At 37.5% G+C, this 23,944-nt stretch overlaps 1 protein-coding gene across 1 annotated transcript in view; it reads right to left on the reverse strand.

The window, feature by feature from the left end:
- GDAP2 (ganglioside induced differentiation associated protein 2) overlaps positions 1-23,944 on the reverse strand; it is a 71,507-nt gene that overhangs the window by 42,363 nt on the left and 5,200 nt on the right. The window contains exons 2-5 of the mRNA XM_082612799.1: positions 19,774-20,016; positions 18,699-18,838; positions 519-672; positions 17-105 (exon numbers count right to left, since the gene is read on the reverse strand). Of these exons, the coding sequence (XP_082468925.1) occupies positions 17-105; positions 519-672; positions 18,699-18,838; positions 19,774-19,949 (559 nt within the window). The 5' untranslated portion in view covers positions 19,950-20,016. The remainder of the gene's footprint in view (positions 1-16; positions 106-518; positions 673-18,698; positions 18,839-19,773; positions 20,017-23,944) is intronic.

A 23,944-nucleotide genomic window follows, 5' to 3' on the forward strand; every position in this document is an offset into this window, starting at 1 on the left:
CCCCGACCTTACTTACGAAGTGCTATGTGTGTTGCATCTTCTAAAGGGTAACCTCGTTTTGCAGAATTGATGACACAGAATCCAACAGAAGACATGGACTGCTCTCTGCAATCAAACAGAAAACACAAAAACTATACTCTAAGCATTCGTAATAAATAATAAAAAATGCAGCTTACATTCTCCTTCCCTGTCCCTTCAATGAATCTACTGTAATATATAACCCAACTGCACTAAGTAAAAATTATATTAATATATAATTTAACTGCACCATTTGGGGGAAATATATTCCGAGTAAAACGGGAACTAAGTAAAATGGGAATGGGTTAAACTCTCAAGTCACCCAAATGTATTCCTCTTACTCTGACACGTAAGAGGAGAAGATGATTAATTCTATCTTCAGGGTCCTCCTAAATTATTTAAGTCCCTCAAAATTTGACTTTCATAGCTAGGTTTCATTTTAAAACCAGGGCCTTTACCAATGTATGGCATGCTATGTCTAGGAACTGAGTTAGCCATACTTTGCCAGCTGAAGTACGTTTCTGTAGCAGCTGTAGAGGGAACTCTCAGCAGCTGTGCGATAGCGGCTCTTGTACTTAGGTCCCACTGTGTGAATGATGAACCGGGCGGCTAGATTAAATCCTTTTGTCAATTTTGCTTCACCTGTCCGGCAACCTGGGAACAAGGGAGAATATATAAGTCATGGAGCTGTTAGGAAAAAAAACCCCCAGCAAACCAACAGAACAATGCATGAAACAGAGAAAGTATTACGAACTTTGAGAAATTCCACTTAAAAATATGGATTGAATACAAACATTTGTCTCTGATCCCAAAATGACAGTGAAGCACTACAATAGGTATAAAAACAGAGACAAGGAGGATGGGAGAGAACATGAAGCAGAAAAGCATCATTAAAATTTTCGAAGAAGGAATAAAGTCAATGGACTAGAAGCAACTGATTTAGCAAAGCAGAGAAACATTACTGCTTGCAGAAATGGGGTGACCAATATGAAGCAAGCTGGTCTGTTCTGAAAGGCAGTGTTGGGTCGAAGACAGACTGCTTTGATTTAAATCCTGAATCCACCATGTTCCTGCTGTGACCCTCTGGACAAGCGCTTGGCCTCTCCATGCCTCAATCTCCTATATAAGGGGGATACTAATAGTACTTACTTCACAGGGTTAAATGAGTTAATATACGCAAAGTGCATTCATGCATTAGCTATTATTGTTGTTGTTATTACTACAGAACACTAAAAAGGCTCAGAAATTGGAGGTCCTAAGAACTTCTGAAGGCTATGATGTGAAGTGGGACTAAAAAGAGGAGGCTGAGTTAAATGTTTGCATAAAAACATTCAAATCTGCAACAACCCCTCCCCCAGCCAGCACAGCAAGGTGATGATTCCTTTACCACCACAGCAACAGGAAGGTTTATTCTTGGAAGATGCTGCACCAGAGCTTCTGGACTCTAGAACCCCAGGCACAGCTGAAAAGAGGGGATTTGATTAAACTGTTATACTCAACAGTAATGGCTCTAGATCTCTGCTCCTAACTGGCTTCCAAAGCAGACATCCATGATTATACCCCTGGAAGATTCCCTTCCAGGAGACTAAGTGGCTCAAACCAAAGGACCTACAGATTCTGATAAATGAGAGATGTTCTCCCAATGAAACAGCAGGGCTCCTGCTCATCATCTGCTTCCAGATCTGTCAAGCCCACGCACACAAAGCTTCCCAGTACCTTCTCAATCCCTCTCTCTTGAATATGCTGACACTTGAGGATCACCAGGAGGTGAGGAAAGCCTCTCACAAATGGGGTGGGGGGGCACAAATGCTAAAAAAAAAAATAGGCAATTTAGGGAAGGAAACTTAAAAAACAAGCCAAGGGCTTCCCTGGTGGCACAGTGGTTGGGAGTCCGCCTACCGATGCAGGGGACGCGGGTTCGTGCCCTGGTCTGGGAAGATCCCACATGCCATGGAGCGGCTAGGCCCGTGAGCCGTGGCTGCTGGGCCTGTGTGTCCGGAGCCTGTGCTCTGCAATGGGAGAGGCCACAACAGTGAGAGGCCCGCGTACCACAAAAAAAAAAAAAAAAAAAAAAAAAACAAGCCAAAAAACTTCCAACACCATAATTACTATTCTCAGAGAGGTAAGAGAAGACATAGTATGTCTGAAACATAACCAGAATGTTATGAAAAACAGAATATTCAGAGAAGAGGAAAAAGCACTTATCTAATTGTTATAGCCAAGTGAAAAATATATGACAGCAGAAATAAAAAGTTCAATAGATGGGTTAAAGCTAAAGTTGAGGAAATCTTCCAGAAAATAAACAGATGGAAAATAAGAGGTAACAGATATAAAACTTGGAGGATGAAATGGGAGGTACAGCATCCAATAAAGTTTCTTCGAAGACAGAACAGAGAATACAGAGGGAAGGATATTATTAAACAAATAAAACAAGAAATTGCCCATAATGGAAAGATACGAGTTTCTAGACTCAAAGAGCCCATGGAATAACCAAACCAGACCAAGCCACATCACTTAAATTACTCAAATCACTTAAATTTCAATTAAAGAAACATCAGAAATAAAGACGAGATCATAAAGTTTCCAGAAAAGAAACCAGTAACATATGAAGAATCGGGAATAATAACATGAGATTTTTCAAGAGCAATAATGAAAATAGAAAACAATGGAGCAATGCCTTAAAAATCTGGAAAATAATTTGACGTAGAATTTTATTTCCACCCAAACTATAATTTAGGGCTATAAATTGTTGCTAAAACCATTATGTGAATGTACAATGAGGAACTAGATACTCATAGAGCCTAAACACCATCTTATTGATTACCTTTCAGCCGCAAAGGATAAAATATAACTGTACAAATGGAAGGATCAAACTGTCATCACTCTAATCTGGAGAGCCTCTTAATAATGGTCCACTAACAGGTCAATCAGATTTCATGTATCTTCTAATATGAGACAATATTAAGTACACAACACAACCTCACCTATGAAATATTTTAGCCAAACTTGATTTCCATTAGATATAACTTCCAGTTTAGAGGAAATACCAGGGATAAAGCAATAAACTAAATGGTACCTCAGGTGAATCAGATATATCCAGAAGGTGGGATATCTTGTAAAACATCTTGGCCTAATTCACTCAAACAAGTCATATTTCCCTCAAATCTTCTTTTCTCTATGCTAATCCTAGCTCTTTAAACTATTCCTTCAAATAATATGGTTTCCACAATGTCTACTATGCTAATCATTTTCTTTTAGGTATATCCCAGTTTATCACTCTTAAAAAGTAATAATAAAAATAAGATGAAAACTATGCAGCATGGGGTCCTAACAGGACAGAATAAATAACAGCCTCTCTTGACTCTGATGCTGTACTTTTCCCCTCAGCTTTACTGAGGCATAATAGACATATAACATTGTATAATTATTGTGGTAACCATTTCACAATATATACATATATCAAATGACCATGTTTAAGGTGTACAACATGGTCATTTGATATATGTATATATTGTGAAATGATTACCACAATAAGATTAGTTAACGCATCTATCACCTCAAATAACTACTTTTCTTTATAGAGAGAACACTTCAGACCTACTCTCTTAACAACCTTCAAGTATGTAATAGTGTTATTAATTATAATCACCAAGCTGTACTTTAGTATTCATATTATAGCCTGAAGTTTGTTCCTCTGACCAACATCTCATTTCCCCCACCCCTGTCAACCACCATTCTATTCTGTTTCTATGACTTCAGCTTTTTTTCAGATTCCATATATAAATTAGATCATTTGACTTTATTTCACTTAGCATAACACCATCAAAGTCCATGCATATTGTTGCAAATGGCAGGATTTCCTTTTTTATGGCTGAAAAATATTCCACTGTGTATATTATATATTATATAATATGTACACACAGTTCATACATACACACACCACCACATTTTCTTTATTCATTCATCCATCAATGGACACTTAGGTTGTTCCTATGTCTTTGGCTATCGTAAATAATGCTGCAATGAACATTGGGGTGCAGATACCTCTTTGAGATAATGATTTCATTTCCTCTGGATTTATACCCAGAAGTGGAATTTCTGGACTATACAGTAATTCCATTTAAATTTTCTTGAGGAACCTCCATACTGTTTTCCATAACAGCTATCCCAATTTACATACTTACCATGAGTGCACAACGGTTCCCTTTTCTCCACATCCTTAACAGCATGTTATCTCATTTTTAAAATAATAGCCATTCTAACAGGTGTGTGGTGATATCTCACTGTGGTTTTTATTGAGCACCTTTGTATGTACCTATTGGCCATCCATGTCTCATTTGGGAAAATGCCTCTTCTTTTGCTGTACAGAAGCTTTTTAGTTTGATGTAGTCCCATTTGTTACTGTTCTGATTATTATAGCCTTGTAGTATAGTTGGAAATCAGGAAGTGTGTTGCCTCTGGCTTTGCTCCTCTTTCTCAAGATTGCTTTGCCTATTTGGGGTCTTCTGTAGTCCCATACAAATTTTAGGATTCTTTTATCTATTTCTGTGAAAAATACCATTGGAGTTTTGATAGGGATTGCACTGAATCTATAGATGGTTTTGAGTAGTACGGATATTTTAACAACATTAATTCTTTCAATCAATCAACACAGGCTATCTTTCCATTTATGTCTTATGTCTTCTCCAATTTCTTTCATCAATGTTTTATAGTTTTCAGTGTACCGATCTTTTACCTATTCACTAAATTTATTAGTAAGAATTTTATTCTTTTTGATGCTACTGTAAAATGGGTTTTCAGAATTTCATTTTCAGGTGGTTCATTGTTACTGTATAGAAATGCAACTGATTTTTGCATGTTGATTTTGTATCCTGCAACTTTACTGGATTTACTAGTTCTAACAGGTTTTTGGTGGAGTCTTTACAATTTTCTCTATATAAGATCACATTACCTGCAAACAGTAATAATTTTACTTCTTTTCTGATTTGGATGCCTTTTGTTTCATTTTCTTGCCTAATTGCTCTGGATAGGTTGAAGTATGTTCCCTCTATATTGAACATGTTTAGAATTTTTATCATGAAAAAGGTGATGAATTTTGAAGTATGTTCCCTCTACATTGAACATGTTTAGAATTTTTATCATGAAAAAGGTGATGAATTTTGTCAAATGTTTTTTCTTCATTTATTGAGAGGATTATATAATTTTCACTCTTCATTCCATTAATGTGGTGTATCACATTTATTGATTTGTGTACATTGAACCATCCTTTCATCCCAAGGATAAATCCCACTTGATCACAGTGTGTGATTCTTTTAAAGTGCTGTTGTATTGTTTGCTACTCTTTTGTTGAGAATTTTTGCATCTATATTCATGAGAGATATAGTCCTGTAGTTTTCTTTTCTTGCAGTATCTTTTTTTTCTTAGAATTAAAAAAACTTTATTATGCAATCATACATCAATTATTTTGTATTTAATGAACCAATAAAAATCCTCTGTAAAATTATAACTACTAACAATTCCTTTTATAGGAACGTTATTTTAGAATTAATTTTTATTTATTTTTAGTATGTTTATTGGAGTATAATTGCTTTACAATGTTGTGTTTGTTTCTGTTGCACAACAAAGTGAATCAGCTATAAGTATACATATATACCCATATCCCCTCCCTCCTCAGCCTCCCTCCCACCCTCCCTATCCCACCCCTCTAGGTTGTCACAAGGCATTGAACTGATCTCCCTGTGCTATGCAGCTGCTTCCCAACAGCCATCCATTTTACATTTGGTAGTGTATATATGTCAATGCAACTCTCTCACTTCATCCCAGTTTCCCCTTCCCCCCCATGTCCTCAAGTCCATTCTCTACGTCTGGTCCTTTATTCTCGTCCTGCCACTAGGTTCATCAGTACCATTTTTTAGATTCCATACATGTGCATTAGCATACACTATTTGTTTTTCTCTTTCTGACATACTTCACTCTGTATGACAGGCTCTAGGTCCATCCACCTCACTACAAATAACTCAATTCATTCCTTTTTATGGCTGAGTAATATTCCATTGTATACATGTGCCACATCTTCTTTATCCATTCATCTGTCAATGGACACATAGGTTGCTTCAATGTCCTAGGTACTGTAAACAGAGCTGCAGTGAACATTGGGATACATGTCTCTTTTTGAATTATGGTTTTCTTAGGGTATGTGCCCAGTAGTGGGATTGCTGGGTCATATGGTAGTACTTATTTTAGTTTTTTAAGGAACCTCCATACTGTTCTCCATAGTGGCTGTATCAATTTATATTCCCATCAACAGTGCAAGAGGGTTCCCTTTCTCCATACCTTCTCCAGCATTTACTGTTTGTAGATTTTTTTTTTTTAAATTAAGTGTACTTTAATTTATTTATTTTTGGCTGTGTTGGGTCTTCGTTTCTGTGCGAGGGCTTCTCCAGTTGTGGCAAGCGGGGGCCACTCTTCATCGCAGTGCACAGGCCTCTGACTATCGCAGCCTCTCTTGTTGCGGAGCACAGGCTCCAGACGCGCAGGCTCAGTAGTTGTGGCTCACGGGCCTAGTTGCTCCATGGCATGTGGGATCTTCCCAGACCAGGGCTCGAACCCGTGTCCCCTGCATTAGCAGGCAGACTCTCAACCACTGCACCACCAGGGAAGCCCCTGTTTGTAGATTTTTTGATGAGGGCCATTCTGACAGGTGTGAGGTGATACCTCATTGTGGTTTTGATTTGCATTTCTCTAATGATTAGTGATGCTGAGCATCTTTTCATGTGTTTGTTGGTAATCTGTGTGTCTTCTTTGGAGAAATGTCCATTTAGGTCTTCTGCCCATTTTTGGACTGGGTTGTTTGTTTTTTTTTTGATACTGAGCTGCATGAACTGCTTGTATATTTTGGAGATTAACCCTTTGTCAGTTGATTCATTTGCAAATATTTTCTTCCATTCTGAGAGCTTTTTGTCTTGTTTATGGTTTCCTTTGCTGTGCTAAAGCTTTTAAGTTTCCTTAGGTCCCATTTTTTATTTTATTTCCATTACTCTGGGGGGGGGTCATAAAAAAAACCTTGCTGTGATTTATGTCAAAGGGTGTTGTGCCTATGTTTTCCTCTAAGAGTTTTATAGTGCCTGGCCTTACATTTAGGTCTTCAATCCACTTTCAGTTTATTTTTGTGTATGGTGTTAGGAAGTGTTCTAAATTCATTCTTTTACATGTAGCTGTCCAGTTCTCCCAGCTCTACTTATTGAAGAGGCTGTCTTTTCTCCATTGTATATTCTTGCCTCCTTTGTCAATGATAAGGTGGCCAGATGTGCGTGGGTTTCTCTTTGGGCTTTCCATCCTGTACCATTGATCTATATTTCTGTTTTTGTACCAGTACCCTACTGTCTTGATTACAGTACCTTTGTAGTATAGTCTGAAAACAGGGAGCCTGATTCCTCCAGCTCCATTTTTCTTCCTCAAGATTGCTTTGCCTATTCAGGGTCTTTTGTGTTTCTATACAAATTGTAAACTTTTTATTCTAGTTCTGTGAAAAATGCCATTGGTAATTTTATAGGGATTGCATTGCATCTGTAGGTTGCTTTGGGTAGTATAGTCATTTCCACAATGTTGATTCTTCCAGTCCAAGAACATGGTATACCTTTCCATCTGTTTGTATTGTCTTTGATTTCTTTCATCAGTGTCTTATAGTTTTCTGCATACACGTCTTCTGCCTCCTTAGATAGGTTTATTCCTAGGTATTTTATTCTTTTTGTTGCAATAGTAAATGGGCGTGTTTCTTTGATTTCTCTTTTTGATTTTTTGTTGTTAGTGTATAGGAATGCAAGAGATTTCTCTTTTTTTTTGTGGAGAGAGAATGTTTTATTTTTTTTATTTTTTTTAATTTTTTGACTGTTGAAGGCCCCTCTTTAATTGCCTCTCTATTCTTTTCATTTTACCAGATAAAAGAGTTTTTCAACCCCTCTCAGTAATAACCCAATGTTCAAGAAACATAAATACTAGGAAATTATTCCACATTTGCTCATTAATTCATGTATGTTTTCATTCAACTAATGCAGCAAGAGTCTAGTGTGTGCAAATATCATGGGAACAACTTACTTGTCCTCTACTCACTATTCTCTATCGTAGGCCCCAATTTTCCTACTTTGTATTCAGTTAAATGGCAAACAGCTGACTGCCATCCTTAGGATAATAACCATATTGCTTTACACCATTAATATATTGTCTTCCTCCTTCTCATCTCTAGTATCATGAATCTCAGTCTCCATAGTCTTCGGAATGCAAGAGATTTCTGTGCATTAATTTTGTATCCTGCTACTTTACCAAATTCATTGATTAGCTCTAGTAGTTACCTGGTAGCATCTTTAGGATTTTCTATGTATAGTATCATGTCAGCTGCAAAGAGTGACAGTTTTACTTCTTCTCTTCAAATTTGTATTCCTTTTATTTCTTTTTCTTCTCTGATTGCTCTAAAACTTCCAAAACTATGTTGAATAATAGTGGCGAGAGTGGGCAATCTTGTCTTGTTCCTGATCTAGAGGAAATGCATTAAGTTTTTCACCACTGAGAATGATGTTGGCTGTGGGTTTGTCATATATGGCCTTTATTATGTTGAAGTAGGTTCCCTCTATGTCTACTTTCTGGAGAGTTTTATCATAAATGGATGTTGAATTTTGTCACAAGCTTTTTCTGCATCTAATGAGATTATCCTATGGTTTTTATCCTTCAGTTTGTTAATATAGTGTATCACATTGATTGATTTGCGTATACTGAAGAATCCTTCCATTCATGGGATAAACCCCACTTGATCATGTTGTTGATCCTTTTAATATGCTGCGGGATTCTGTTTGCTATTATTCTGTTGAGGATTTTTGCATCTATGTTCATCAGTGATATTGGCCTGTAGTTTTTTTTGTGACATCTTTGTCTGGTTTTGGTATCAGGGTGATGGTAGCCTCATAGAATGAGTTTGGGAGTGTTCCTCCCTCTGCTATATTTTGGAAGACTTTGAGAAGGATAGGTGTTAGCTCTTCTCTACATGTTTGATAGAATTCACCTGTGAAGCCATCTGGTCCTGGGCTTTTGTTTGTTGGAAGATTTTTAATCACAGTTTCAATTTTAGTGCTTGTGATTGGTCTGTTCATGCTTTCTATTTCTTCCTGGATCAGTCTTGGAAGGTTGTACTTTTCTAAGAACTTGTCCATTTCCTCCAGGTTGCCCATTTTATTGGCATATAGTTGATTGTAGTAGTCTCTCATGATCCTTTCTATTTCTGCAGTGTCAGTTGTTACTTCTCCTTTTTCATTTCTAATTCTGTTGATTTGAGTCTTCTCCTTTTTCCTGATGAGTCTGGCTAATGGTTTATCAATTTTGTTTATCTTCTCAAAGAACCAGCTTTTAGTTTCATTGATCTTTGCTACTGTTTTCTTCATTTCTTTTTCATTTATTTCTGATCTGATCTTTATGATTTCATTCCTTCTGCTAACTCTGGGGTTTTTTTGTTCTTCTTTCTCTAACTGCTTTAGGTTAAGTTATTTGAGATTTTTCTTTTTTGAGGTAGGATTGTATTGCTGTAAACTTCCCTCTTAGAACTGCTTTTGTTGCATCCCATAGGTTTTGAGTCATCGTGTTTTCATTGTCGTTTGTTTCTAGGTATTTTTTAATTTCCTCTTTGACTTCTTCAGTGATCTCTTGGTCGTCTAGTAGCTTATTGTCTAGCCTGCATGTGTTAGTATTTTTTACAGTTTTTTTTCCTGTAATTGATATCTAGTCTCACAGCATTGTGGTTGGAAAAGATGCTTGATATTTCAATATTCTTAAATTTACCAAAGCTTGATTTGTGACCCAAGATGTGATCTATCCTGGAGAATGTTCTGTGTCTACTTGAGAAGAAAGCATATTCTATTGGTTTTGGATGGAATGTCTTATAAATATAAAATTAAGTCCATCTGGTCTAATGTGTCATTTAAAGCTTGCATTTTCTTATTTACTTTCTGTTTGGATGATGTGTCCATGGGTGTAAGTGGGGTGTTAAAGTCACCTACTATTATTGTGTTACTGTTGATTTCCCCTTTTATGGCTGTTAGCATTTGCCTTATGGATTGAGGTGTTCCTATGCTGGGTGCATAGATATTTACAATTGTTATATCTTCTTCTTGGATCGATCCCTTGATCATTGTCCTTCCTGGTCTCTTGTAGTAGTCTTTATTTTAAAGTTTATTTTTTCTAATATGAGTATTATTACTCCAGCTCTCTTTTGATTTCCATTTGCATGGAATATCTTTTTCTATCCCTTCACTTTCAGTCTTTATGTGTCCCTAGGTCTGAAGTGGGTCTCTTGTAGACAGCATATATATGGATCTTGTTTTTGTATCCATTCAGCCAGTCTGTGTCTTTTGTTTGGGGCATTTAATCCATTTACATTTAAGGTAATTATCGATTTGTATGTTCCTATTTCCATTTTCTTAATAGTTTTGAGTTTGTTTTTGTTAAGACTTTTCCTTCTCTTGTATTTCCTGCCTAGAGAAGTTCCTTTAGCATTTGTTGTAAAGCTGGTTTGGTGATGCTGAATTCTCTTAACTTTTGCTTGTCTGTAAAGGTTTTAACTTATCTGTTCAATCTGAATGAGATCCTTGCTGGGTAATCTTGGTTGTAGGTTTTTCCCTTTCATTATTATAAATATATCTTGCCACTCCCTTCTGGTCTGTAGAGTTTCTGCTGAAAGACCAGCTGTTAACCTTATGGGGATTCCCATGTATGTTATTTGCTGCTTTTCCCTTGATGCTTTTAATATTTTTTCTTTGTGTTTAATCTTTGTTAGTTTGATTAATATGTGTCTCAACATGTTCCTCCTTGGGTTTATCCTGTATGGGACTCTGTGCTTCCTGGACTTGACTACTTCCTTTCCTATGTTGGGGAAGTTTTCAACTCTAATCTCTTCAAATATTTTCTCAGACCCTTTCTTTTTTTTTCTACTGGGACACCTATAATTCAAATGTTGGTGTGCTTAATGTTGTCTCAGATGTCTCTGAGATTGTCCTCCATTTTCATTCTTTTTTCTTTATTCTACTTTGTGGCAGTTATCTCCACCATTCTATCTTCCAGCTCACTTATCTGTTCTTCTGCCTCAGTTATTCTGCTATTGATTCCTTCTAGAGTATTTTTAATTTCTGTTATTGTGTTGTTCATTACTGTTTGTTTGCTCTTTAGTTCTTCTAGGTCCTTGTTAAACGTTTCTTGTATTTTCTCTATTCTATTTTCTAGATTGTGGATCATCTTTACTATCATTACTCTGAATTCTTTTTCAGGTAGTTTGCCTATTTCCTCTTTATTTATTTGGTCTTGTGGGTTTTTACCTTGCTTCTTTACCTGTAAGATATTTCTCTGTGTTCTCATTTTACGTAATTTACAGTATTTGAGGTCTCCTTTCCCTAGGCTGCAGGGTCATAGTTCCTCTTGCTTCTGTTCTCTGCCCCCCAGTGGCTAAGGTTGGTCCAGTGTCTTGTGTAGGCTTCCTGATAGGAGGGACTGATGCCTGCACTCTGGAGGGTGGAGCTGAGTCCTTTTTCCTCTGATGAGCAGGGCCAGGTCAGGTGGTGTGTTTTGGGGTGTCTGTGAGCTTAGTATGACTTTAGGTAGTCTGTGTGCTGACGGGTGGGTTTGTGTTCCTGTCTTGTTTGTTGTTTGCCATGAGCAGCTGGGAGCTGCTGGCAGTTGGGTGGAGATGGGTCTTGGATTCAGATGGAGGCTTCCGTGACATCTCTCAGTGATTAATCTTCCTTGGAGCCGGGAATTCTGTAGTGTTCCATCACCCTGGACTCAGTGCTCCCACTCCAGAGCCTCTGGCCCGACTTCTGGTCAAAGGACCAAGACCCCACAATTCACTCATCCCGGCAATAAAGGGGATTAAAAAAAGTACTAACAAAACCCCAGACAAATGCTATAAATTAAAATCAAACAATCAGAAACAGAAACAAAGCAGCACACACACATACAGAAGAAAAATAGAACAAAATAAATCAAATAGCAAGAGAACAACCAGACAAACAAAAGAACCCAAGAATGAAATCAAACAATTAAGAAGCTGACAAAAACCCAGAAACAAAACCAAAGCAGAGTGCCAACTGAAGAATGAAACAAAAAAACAGAAAAAACGGACAAAAATGATATAGAAAAAGAAAAAGGGGAAAGATGACAGAACAACAGAAAAGCAATGTAGAAACAAATATTTTAAAAAAATAGAAAGTATATTTAAGAAAAAAAAAAGACAAACAAAACCCTGGAGAAATGGTAAAAACAAAATCAAACAAAAAGAGAAACAAGAAACACACACACACATAAAAGAAACAAAAACAGAGCCAAATAAAACAAAAAGCAAGAGAATAACCAGACAAACAGAAGAACTCAAAAATGAAATCAAACAATTAGGATTAAAACTAACAAAAACACATAACCTAAAGACAAAACCAAAGCAGTGTGACCACTGAAGAATAAAGCAACAAAACAGAACTTACAAAAATGATATTAAAAAACAATAAAATAAAATAAAAAGGGAAAAAACACAGACAACAGAAAAGCAAAGTAGAAACACAAATATATATATATTAAAAAAGGAAAATATATTAAAGAAAAAGAAAAAGGAAAAAAGTTAGGGAAAAGAACACAGAAAAGCAAAGTAAAAACAAATGTATAAAAAAATAGACAGTAAAAATATGTTATAAAACATGGAGATCCCAAAAGAGTTAAAAAAAAAAACACCTAAAACCAAAAAACCAAGAAAAAAAAAAGCTAGAACCAAGAACAGAACGAATCAAAACAATGAAGTTAATAGTAATAATTATGTGTCCCTGGCATCTCTGCTCTAAGTGTCCTTGCACACGCTGTGAGCTACAGTCCACCTCCGCCTCGCCAAGAGGCTCTCCTCTGCCTCTGGGCTGGTCTCTAGACCTTCTGTGGGCCCTGTGGGCACCACTCAGACTCTGATCTGGCCCAATTCCTGCATGTGCTGCCCCCAACGTCCACAGCTGTCAGAGCTAAACCATTTTCATTTGTGGGAACACTCATTGTCTACTCAGATATTCCTTAGACGCAGGATCTACCTAACTGATCGCAGGGATTTAGTCTGCAGCTTGTACAGCTGATGGAAGGATTTTTGATCTTCCTCAGTCACCCCGTCACTGGGGTTCAGCTCTGGTTTTATTCCCACCTCTGTGTGTGGTCCACCCACAGGAGTCTGGTCCTGAGGTTGCCTTGGAGCTGTAGGGTCTGCCCCCGTGAGGACCGGGTGCAGAGGTGGTATGACTGCTTGGATCGTGGGAGCGCTGACAGCCCCAAGTGCACAGGGAAGCTGGCAGCCACAGACACAAGAGATATGGCCCTAGTGAGGGCCTTTTCTGGCGCCCAGCATAAAGCACATGAGGGCAAGTCCTGGCCAGGGTTTTTCTGGCACCCGGCAGCAGGCATGCAAGGGCCAGCCCTGACAGGGCTTTTTTTTTTCCTTTTTTTTGCCCTGAAGCCAGCACATGAGGGCCAGCTCTGATGGGGCTTTTTTTATTGCTCGGCAGCCAGCGTAGAGAGCCAGCCTTGAGTGGGCTTCTTTTATTGTCGTCAGCAGGCACTGGCATGTGGGGAGAGGTTACAGTAGTGGCTCCTCCCCCATCTTGTGACTCAGCAATAGCGCCCTGCTTCCATGGCAGTCCAGTCTTCCTCCACAGGCATTCCCTGCTGCAGATTTCCTCCCTCCTGTCCCCTCAGTCCATCTCCCCACAGCCCACAGCAGTTCTCACTCTGGGCCTGTTCTCCAATCCCCATGCACCAGCTCCCAGCCGCCTTGCACACCTGTGAATACACATCCCAGTCCGGGGCACATAGGCCTGAGGTATGGACCATCTGTGTATTTCTCACTCTGTCCCGTCTGCCACAGGTTGGCCGCTTCACCTTCTTCTGACAGCCTCAAATGCTGCCCTTCTGTCCCAATCAATATCCCCATCAGAGAGGGGGTTTCCCCGAATTCGGGCATCTCTGCTTCAGCTCCCCTGACCCAGAGTGCAGGTCTTGTCCTACTTCCTCTCCTTCTCCTTCTCCCTTCTTTTTTTCCATCCTACACAGTTATGCAGGGATTTTTACAGTCCTTTCCGGTGTCCAAGGTCTTCTGCTAGTTTTCAGCCAGTGTTCTGTGAGAACTGTTGCATCTACACAGATGTATTCCTGATGCATCTGTAGAGAGAGATGAACTCCATGTCCACTTACTCCTCTGCCATCTTGAATCTCTCTTCTTGTAGCATACTTATCTGGCTTTGGTATCGGGGTAGTGCTGTCCCTGTAAAATGAATTTGGAAGCGTTCACTCCTCTTCAACTTTTTCACAGAAGAAATTGAGAAGAATTGGTATTAACTCTTCTCTATATGTATATGTATGGTAGAATTCACCAGGGAAGCCATCAGGTTGTGGGCTTATTTTTGTTGGGAAGTTTTTGATTGTTGATTCAGTCTCCTTACTCCTTTTGTCTGTTCAGATTTTCTGTTCCATCATGGTTCAGTCTTATTAGGTTGCATGTTTGCTAGGAAGTTATCTGTTTCTTCTAGGTTATCCAATATGTTGGCAAATAATTGTTCATAGTAGTCTCTTATAATCTTTTGTCTTTCTATGGTGTTAGCTGTAATATCTCCACTTCCATTTAGAATTTTGAGTCCTTTTTTTCCCCTTGGTTAGTCTAGCTAAACATTTGTCTCTCTTTTTTAAAAGCCAACTCTTTTTGTTGCTTTTTTCCTATTGTCTTTCTAGTTTCTATTTCTTTTATTTCTGCTCTAATATTTACTATTTCCTTCCCTCTGCTAACTATAGGCTTAGATTGGCCTTTTTTATCTAACTCCTTGAGGTTTAAAATTAGGTTGTTTGACCTGTTCTTTTCTCCTCATGTAGGCATTTAGTGATATAAATTTCTCTTAGAACTGGTTTAAAACATTTTTTTAACATCCCATAAGTTTGGCATGTTGTATTTTCCTTTTCATTGTCTCAAGATAATTTCTGATTTCCCTTTTGATTTCTTCTTTGATCCAATGGTTTTTCAGGAGCATATTGTTAAATTTCCACATATTTGTGAATTTTTTCATTTTCTTTTTGTTATCGATTTCTAGTTTCACACGACTGTGGTTAGAAAAGATTCCTGACATGATCTCAGTCTTCTTAAATTTGATAAGATTTGCTTTCTGGCCCAATATGATTTATCCTGGAGAATGTCCCATGTATGCTTGAGAAGAATGTATATTCTGGCGCTGTTGGATGGAATATTCTGTATATGACTTAGGTTCATTTGGACCATAGTGTTATTCAGGCCTTCTGTTTCCTTATTAATTTTCTGTCTGGATGATCTATCCAATATTTAAAGTGGGGTATTGAGGTCCCTAATTATTACTGTATTTCCATCTATTTCTCCATTCAGTTCTATTAATATTTGCCTTAAATACTTAGGTGCTCCAATGTTGGGTGCACATATATTTACAATTGTTATATTCTCTTGATGAATTGACCCTTGGACCATATAGTGACCTCTGTCTCTTGTGACCAATTCTGACTGAAAGTCTATTTTATCTGATGTAAGTATAGCCACGCCTACTCTCTTTTGGTTTCCATTTGCATGGAATATCTTTTTTTATTCCTTCACTTTCAGCCTGTATGTGTCATTAAAGCTAAAGTGAGTCTCTTGTAGGCAGCATATTGTTGGATTTTTTCTTTCTTTCTTTCTTTCTTTTTTTATCCTTCATCCACTCTGTGTCTTTTGGTTGGAGAATTTAGTCCTTTTGCATTTAAAATAATTATTAATAGGTAATTACTGTCATTTTGTTAATTGCTTTCTGAGTTTTTTTTTAAGTCTCCTATCCTTTATTCCTCTCTTGCTGTCTTACTTTCTTTTTTTTAAACTGGTATGCTTTAACTCCTTTCTCTTTATCTTTTTTGTATCTATCATAGGTTTTATTCTTTGTGGTTACCATGAGGTTTACATTAAACATCTTATAAATGTAGCAGTTTATTTTAAGCTGATTACAAACCTTCACTTGTGATGTTGTGCAATGATGCATCTGATACTCTCAGTGTTTTCAGTAGAAATGATGCATTATCATCTTGGAGTCTAGTCAGTTAAAATCCCAGGGAACTTCTATTCATTCATTTATCAGCTACTGAAAGGATGCCTTTACTATACTTGGTACTGGGAACGTGGAGGCCAATAAGACATATGGTTCCTGTCCTCAAGGAGTTCAAAGTTTAATAGGGACATAATAATTATATAAACAATTTACAAAATTACAATTGTGTTAAGAGCACCAAAGACAAGTACCACAGGTTGGGAGCATATACCATGAGTGATTCTGAAGTAAAAGCAAATAGTGCCTTGGGGAAGAGATATAAGCAAAGACTTAAGATTAAGAGTTAAGAATTGAAAGAACAACAGCACATGCAAAATTGAAAAGGAGCTGGATGACAAGGCAATGAGATCAGTCTGGTTCAAGTACATTGAGGAAGGTAAAAGGGGACCTGGAAGTAAGTGAGTGAGACCTTGCAAGAACTTGGAGACCAGTTTAAGGAGTTAGGACTTAAAATGTAATGAGAGGCCACTAAATGGTTTGAAGCAGGGGAGTAATAAGAAGGGATTTATAGCTTAAAAAGCAAATACTTACTACATGTGGAAAACAGATTCAAGTAAAGAAGGGTTGTAGGAGACCAACTGGGAGGGAGGCAATGGCTGTAGTCCAGGCAGGGGATGACGCAGCACAGGCTAGGCTGGAGGTGGTGGTAATACAGAGAGATTCAAGATCTATTTAGGGCTTGATGACAGACTTTACGTGGGGAATAAGGAAGAGGAAAGTATTAACCCTAAAGTATTTTTTGCATGAAAAATGGAGGAGATGATAATGCCATTTTACTGAGACAGCAAATTCTTATATAAAAAATGTTGTCAGACTGGGCTTCCCCATCCTGAACTTGGGTAATTAATGTTTTCAGCTTACTGCAAGACCTTTATATTCATCCCTGTTGATTTTTTCATTTCTTTGGCTCATACTTCCAGTCGGTTCAGATATTTCAAAATCTTTAGTCTATCATCCAATGTCTCCTGTAAATCCTCCCAGCTTTTTATCATCTACAAATTTGGTAAGTCATACTTTGTAATCATTTACTAAGTTGTTATTAAGCATGTAAAAAGAGGACAGAATTAAGTACTCAGCCCTTCAGTGCATCCTTAATAATCTCTCTTCAGGTTAGCACTGGTTCATTAAGCAATACAACTGAGGAGTGTAACTAGCACCAGCAACAACACTGAACACTGAGGATGTGCCTAGCACTTAATGTCCATTATTTAATTTATTCTTCATGAAATTAATTTTTTCCATCCTCAAATACTCACTGAGCTCTTGTTATGTGTCAGGAACTGAGGTAGGGACTATGATCATCCCCATTTTAGAGATAAGGAAACTCAGGCTCAGAGGTGAAGTAACTGGTCCTAAGTAACACAGTTAGTAAACGACAGAGTTATAATATGAACCCCAGCTTGGAGACCCTCCAAACATATGCTGCTAAAAATTGAGTTTTTATTTTGTATATTTAAATTTTATATTTTTTTAATTCATAAGTCCAGCTCTAAGGTGTAAGTGAGCACGTGCACTCATTAGTAATTTTCCAGACCAGTTTCTCTGTTATTTATATCAAAGAACTTCTCAGTATTATCGCTAATACATATTATAATTTCTACATATTCTTCATGGCATCATGTTTTTAGTTAAACTGAGGGTTTTTTCCCACATCTACCCTCACAAAGTTCAGTTTCTTGATCAGATAATACAATTGTTCTCTCTTTATCTCTTCTTTCATGGTCAGCATTATAAATGATCCTGTTCAAATTCTAATATCTTTATTAGGTTAGAAACCAATTGTTTGTAGAAGTCTAAGAAATGAAGATTTTTTTTTATATAGGTGGGATTTGCTGTTTACATTTTAAGAAAAATTGCTGTATTTCAAAAATATTTTTTATAAAATGGGATAGTTGAATTTCACAATATTCCCTTTGCACACAAATAATAATAACAAAAAGTTGTGAGGTTGGTAATTTAAGAAAATAAATGCAAATAAGGTAAACAAGCTTCTGAACAAACAGGACTCGTCCTGTCTCCAATTCCAAAGAAATATTCCCAGAAGAAGAATGTTCTGGTTTTTAAAAAAAAAAAAAAAAAAAAAGTACAGAATTAACCCAGAACACACTTGGTTTTTACCAGTAAGTCAATGTCATTTCAGAAGTGTGACACTCTATGTCCAGGAGGTATATAAAAAATTTCTGTCAATATCAAAACTCAATAAAAATTTTTCAGTTTAGACAAAGAATAGTTGTTTTATAAGGCTTATCGGTACAAGACATTATACAGCCAAGAAAATGTTACCAAAAATCTAACTGGCTATGATGACTGTCATTTTAAAATTCAGGAACACGACAGAGGGGTTTTACCCAGTAAAGTCCGAGTAAAGTCTCGGCACTCAGCTTCTAACACATTATAGGTTTTTCAAAGACTGTATTTATTTAGTTTTAACAACAAAAGAGCTACATCTACTTAGTTTCTCACTTACACGCAAAACATACTTCTTCAAACGTCAAAATAAATGTTTCCTAAGCACTAACATACCTAAGAAAATTCACTCACCTCTAAGTTTCTGGAGGTCCTCCTTCAAATCAGGCCCTGCAAGCATGAAGATACTTTCTGACACAGGATTCTTATCAGTAAGACTTTCATTGCTGGTATTCACAATAGCTGTACAGTTCAGTAATGCCACATCTCCTTTCCTGAGGAAAATAAATAAGAGCAAGTGTGGGGAAGAGGAGGCAGATAAGAAAGCTAGTTTCTAATTGTTTCAAAACATTCTATCTTCACTCCCTTCACAACATTGGTTTTACCAGTTCACAAGCTTAAGCAATAGTAAAAAGTTGTTCCTGATTCAGAAAGGCTAATATGGCATCTCAGATAGATCTTGAACGCAATTGCTATAACCCTGAAACCCACAAAACCATCATGTCATTCCATTGCTTCTTACATAAGAGATGTGTGTGAGATGGAGAATGACAGCTAATGGGAACAGGACTTTAGGGTGATGAAAATGTTCTAAAATTGACTCTGGTGACGGCTGCACAATTTTGTGAATATACTAAAAACCACTGACTTCTACAATTTAAACTAGTGCATTTGTATGGTATATGAATTACATCTCTAAAGCTTTTTTTAAAAACAGAAATGTACTACTACTACTACATGTAACAACACAGACGAACTTTCAAATAATTGTGCTGAATGAAAGAGGCCAGACTAAAGAAAGAGTACACGATTCCATTTATATAAAGCTCTAGAAAATGCATACTAATCTATAGTGACAGAAAGATGAATGACTGCTTGGGGATGTTGAGGCAGGGAGGGGCAGGAGAGAGGGATTACCAAGGGACACAAAAAAACTTCTGGGATGATAAATATATTCACTATCTTGATTCTGGTGATGGGTTCATGGGTGTATACATGTCAAAATTTACCAAACTGTACACTTTAAATATATGCAGTTTATTGTATGTTAATTATGTCTCAATAAAGCTCTAAATGTGTATGCAAAGTAATATTTCAATAATGCAAAGGTTCACAAAAAAGAGTTTAGAAAAAATTATGAAAAAAAGAAATCAGAAGAAATTATGAGAAAGTATTATTATATCATGATATGATTTAACCAAGGAATTACCAGAGAACCACTTTTCCATTGATAGCCTTATTGTAAAGAAAAGGTGATCTAATAGTCTCTTCCTGATACGTTTCTGCTGCAGTATCAGAAGTAGGTAATTGTTCTTCACAAGAATTGCCCCAGCTTGGTAGTGTATCCACATCCACAAACTGGGAAGGTGCACCCAAGGGATCCATGGAATGGGAACTTCAGCTTGTCTTTTCCCAAATTCCTCAGCAATTCAATATTCACTGTAGACTTTAGCTTAAGAGAAAAGAAAGAATCATCTTAATAGAGAAGCACAGGTATTACTTTACTTCTATTAGAGTATAAAGCAAAACTCTTGCTGTGAAATGCTCCAATAGTACACTGTGTGATTACAGTCACTTAAACAGTCCATTAAAAAATCAAACGTACAACAATGAATTACTACGGCTTTTTTAAAACAGGAAGAAAAAGGGATTATTTAGACACATTATTTTCAGAGAATTACAGTCATTTAAATAATCACACGGCCCATCAATTCTACTTTCCAGAAACACAGGACTATTCATTCAACATTCATTGGGTGTCTGCTATTGGCGGGGTAGGGGGAGTGTCAGGTGCTGCAAGAGATACAAAGATAAATAATATGTACAACTTAAAAAGTTCAGTCTAGGGCCTCCCTGGTGGCGCAGTGGTTGAGAGTCCGCCTGCCGATGCAGGGGATACGGGTTCGTGCCCCGGTCTGGGAGGATCCCATATGCCGCGGAGCGGCTGGGCCCGTGAGCCATGGCCGCTGGGCCTGCGCATCCGGAGCCTGTGCTCCGCAACGGGAGAGGCCACAACAGTGAGAGGCCCGCATACCGCAAAAAGGAAAAAAAAAAAAAAAGTTCAGTCTAATACAGAAGATGAGAAGCAGGGAGGTTACTGCAATCAAGTAGTAAGAGATAATGGTCTGAACTATGTAGAGAAACAGATGGAGAAGAAGGCATAGATTTGTGAGGCAACATACAAAGGCAAAATTAACAGGATTTGACAATTTATAGCATATAGTACATGAGACACCGATGTGGTATAAGGTTGGTTGTACAGAAATGTAGAAATTAGAAGAGAAGGGTGATAGGAAGACATGTAGTGCCAAGTACCACAGAAACTCATGGAAAATTTAACATGATACTTCATTTGGCAATAAGTCAGATAGCTATTTCAGTAAAATGGTAGATTCATTCATTCAATAAATCTTTATAAGCAGCTATTACGTGTCAGGTATTGTTCTAGTTACTGGGGACACACAGTGAATAAGACAGAGCAAGTCTCTACCCTTAGAGAGCTGATGCTTCCTTGAAAGCAGATGAAAAATGATAAACAAACAAGCAAGCAGGTATCTAATAAAACGACTGGAGGCAGTGAGTATTATAAAAAAAAGGTTATATCTGAGCAGAGAGCTAAATAAAGTGAGAGAGCAAGCCATGTGAAGCTCTGGAGGGTGCGTCAGGCAAAGGGAATGGCAAGTACAAAGGGCAAAACGGCAGGGAGGAGCTTGGTCTATTCCAGAAGAGCGTAGAGGCTGGTTTGGCTAGAGTACAGTGAGCTAGGTAATGAGTAGCAGGTGATGAGGTTGGTGAGCCAAGGAAAGGCCAGATGATCTAGTTTGTAAGCCATGATAAGAAGTTCAGATCTTAATGTAAATGAGGGTAAGCTATTAGAGGGTCCCTATAAGGATAATGACTTAATATAAATATATGAAAAAGTTACTCTAGCTACAGTGAAACTGAGTGGGGGCAAGAGTAAACGCAGAGACCAGTAGAAAACAACTGGAGTAATCTAGGTGATGGTGATGAAGGTGGTGAAGAATGGTTAGAATTGGAATGAATTTTGAAGGTAGGGTCAACAAGACTTTCTAAATGCACCTGAGGGGGTGAGGGAAAAGAACAGAATCAAAGGTTACTCCTAGATTTCCTGCTTGAGCAATTAAATAGACGGTAATGCTACTTATAGAGAAGGAAAAGACTGGAGTAGGTTGCAGGTGGAGTAATAATCAAGGTACTTTTTTCCTTATATGTTTTTGCATGTGTTAGTTTGAGATGCCCATTATATGCCCAAGTATGTATATCAAACATGCAATTGGCTGGCTACATGAGGCTAGATAGAGCCCAGAGGATAGGTCAGGCTAAAGATATAAATTTGGAAGTCAGCATATGGATGGTATTTAAGACCACCAAGAAAGAAAATGCAAACAGAGAATAGATCCAAGGACTCAGTCCTAAGGCCAAATTTAGAGGCTGGAAAGAGGAAAAGTTAAAAAAAAAAAAAGATAGAAAAGCATTGATAAGAATGGAAGATCTGGAAAGTGTGGTACCCTAAAAGCCAAGTGAAGAAAGTAATTTTAGATAGAATGCTCAAGAGGGATCATCTAGGGTTAAATGCTACTGAAAGGTTGAGTAAGGACTAAGAACTAATTAGTCGGTTTGGTAAATTGGAGATCGCTGGTAACACTGAACATACATGAGAGCAGAGAGATGATTAGGGAATGACAGCTGGTATGTGAACTTCCTGAGAAGCTTTTCTGTATGATCCTAATGTTTGTTAAGAGTCAAGGAGAAAAAGCATGCCCTTCTATACCTAATTTCTTGCTGTTTCTTGCTGAGAGACATGGGATACAATTTGGAATGAACCATGGATTTGACACAATATTCTAATTCCTGCACCAACACTGTGTGGTAGGAAATGTGCTCATTTATATAACAACTTCAGAAAGGCCTTGTAGATCATACCAGGATAAAATTGTATCGGAGGATTATTCTTATTTGTTACTAAGTACTCCTTTGATATTATTTTGAAATAAATAAACTAATTTTATCTCGAAGTTGGTGTTTAGTCCATCCAATTGGCCTTTGAAACTAGAGGCAACCACAAGTCCTGTTCATCAGTTCACAAGTATTCAGCCTGGAACTGGACAAGCTGAACAGAGTACAAGTGAAGGCTACACTCACTGTCTATGGCTGAACTGCCTTGAGCTCAATGGAATGACACCCTGCAGAAATTCATAATTTAAAAAAATTATCCACAGGTTTTTGGTGACAACTCATGCTGAAATTTCTTAACCATAATATTAAAAAGTCCATTAAAAACAAACTTAGTTTTCATTTTGCAAACTTGAATGTCAAATTACAGGACAAAATCACTTCTTTAAAATAACTTTTCTTTCCAATTCTTAGTAATACTCACTTACAGAACATTTGAAAGATACCAAAAAGTAGTTCCTACCTTTTTCTGTGATAGGTAAAATCATAAGGTACGTACAATTTTGAATCCGGTTTCTTTAGTATTTTAAGGTAAATACTTCCATATGCAATTACACTTTGAGGCAGAAGCAGAATGGTAAAAGCTTGGGCTCCGTTATCAGAAGGCCTGAGTTTGGGGTGAGGACCTACCACCTAATAGTCATATTATCTTTAACTCTAAACCAGAGTTTTCTTATTTCTAAAATAGGAGTAATGTACTACTATGGTTATTGTGAGAATTAAATGATATAATTTGTATTAAAATTGCACAGCAGGGACTTCCCTGGCGGTCCAGTGGTTAAGACTCTGCCTTCCAATGCAGGGGGTGCAGGTTTGATCCCTGGTTGGGGAGTTAAGATCCCACATGCCTCTTGGCCAAAAAGCCAAAAAAACATAAAACAGAAGCAATATTGTAACAAATTCGATAAAGACTTTTAAAAAATGGTCCATATCAAAAGAATCTTTTTAAAAAAAACTGCATAGCAGAGCACCTGGCATCGAGCAAGGCACAATAAAAGTTACAACTTCCTCAGAGCCAATGTGAAAGTCACCTGCACCACTGTTGAGATAAAGAGATGTTTTCATGTGTGGCAAAGACCAAGACACTCACTGTCAAAGACTCTCTAATGAGCATCAGATAAACCAAAAAACAAATTGGTGAATTAAGATACACTCTTAATTATCTCAATGTCTGCCCTTGTAATGACTTGTTAACCCCTAACACCTAGGTCAAGCCTACATCTGTTTTCTCTGATCTGCTCCTGTGCCAGTAGGGAAGAAGAAAATCAGAAGTTATCCCCTCTGCTGTCAGAACAAATACATGGTTTCCTATGTTAGCTTGGCCCTCCATCAACACTAACAGAAAACTGTTTTGAGTCATTCTTGGATGACTCTATGCTATTCCACACAGCATCTGTGATAGACAG

Source organism: Mesoplodon mirus (assembly GCF_964341445.2).
Source record: "Mesoplodon mirus genome assembly, chromosome: 3".
Taxonomy (NCBI): domain Eukaryota; kingdom Metazoa; phylum Chordata; class Mammalia; order Artiodactyla; family Ziphiidae; genus Mesoplodon; species Mesoplodon mirus.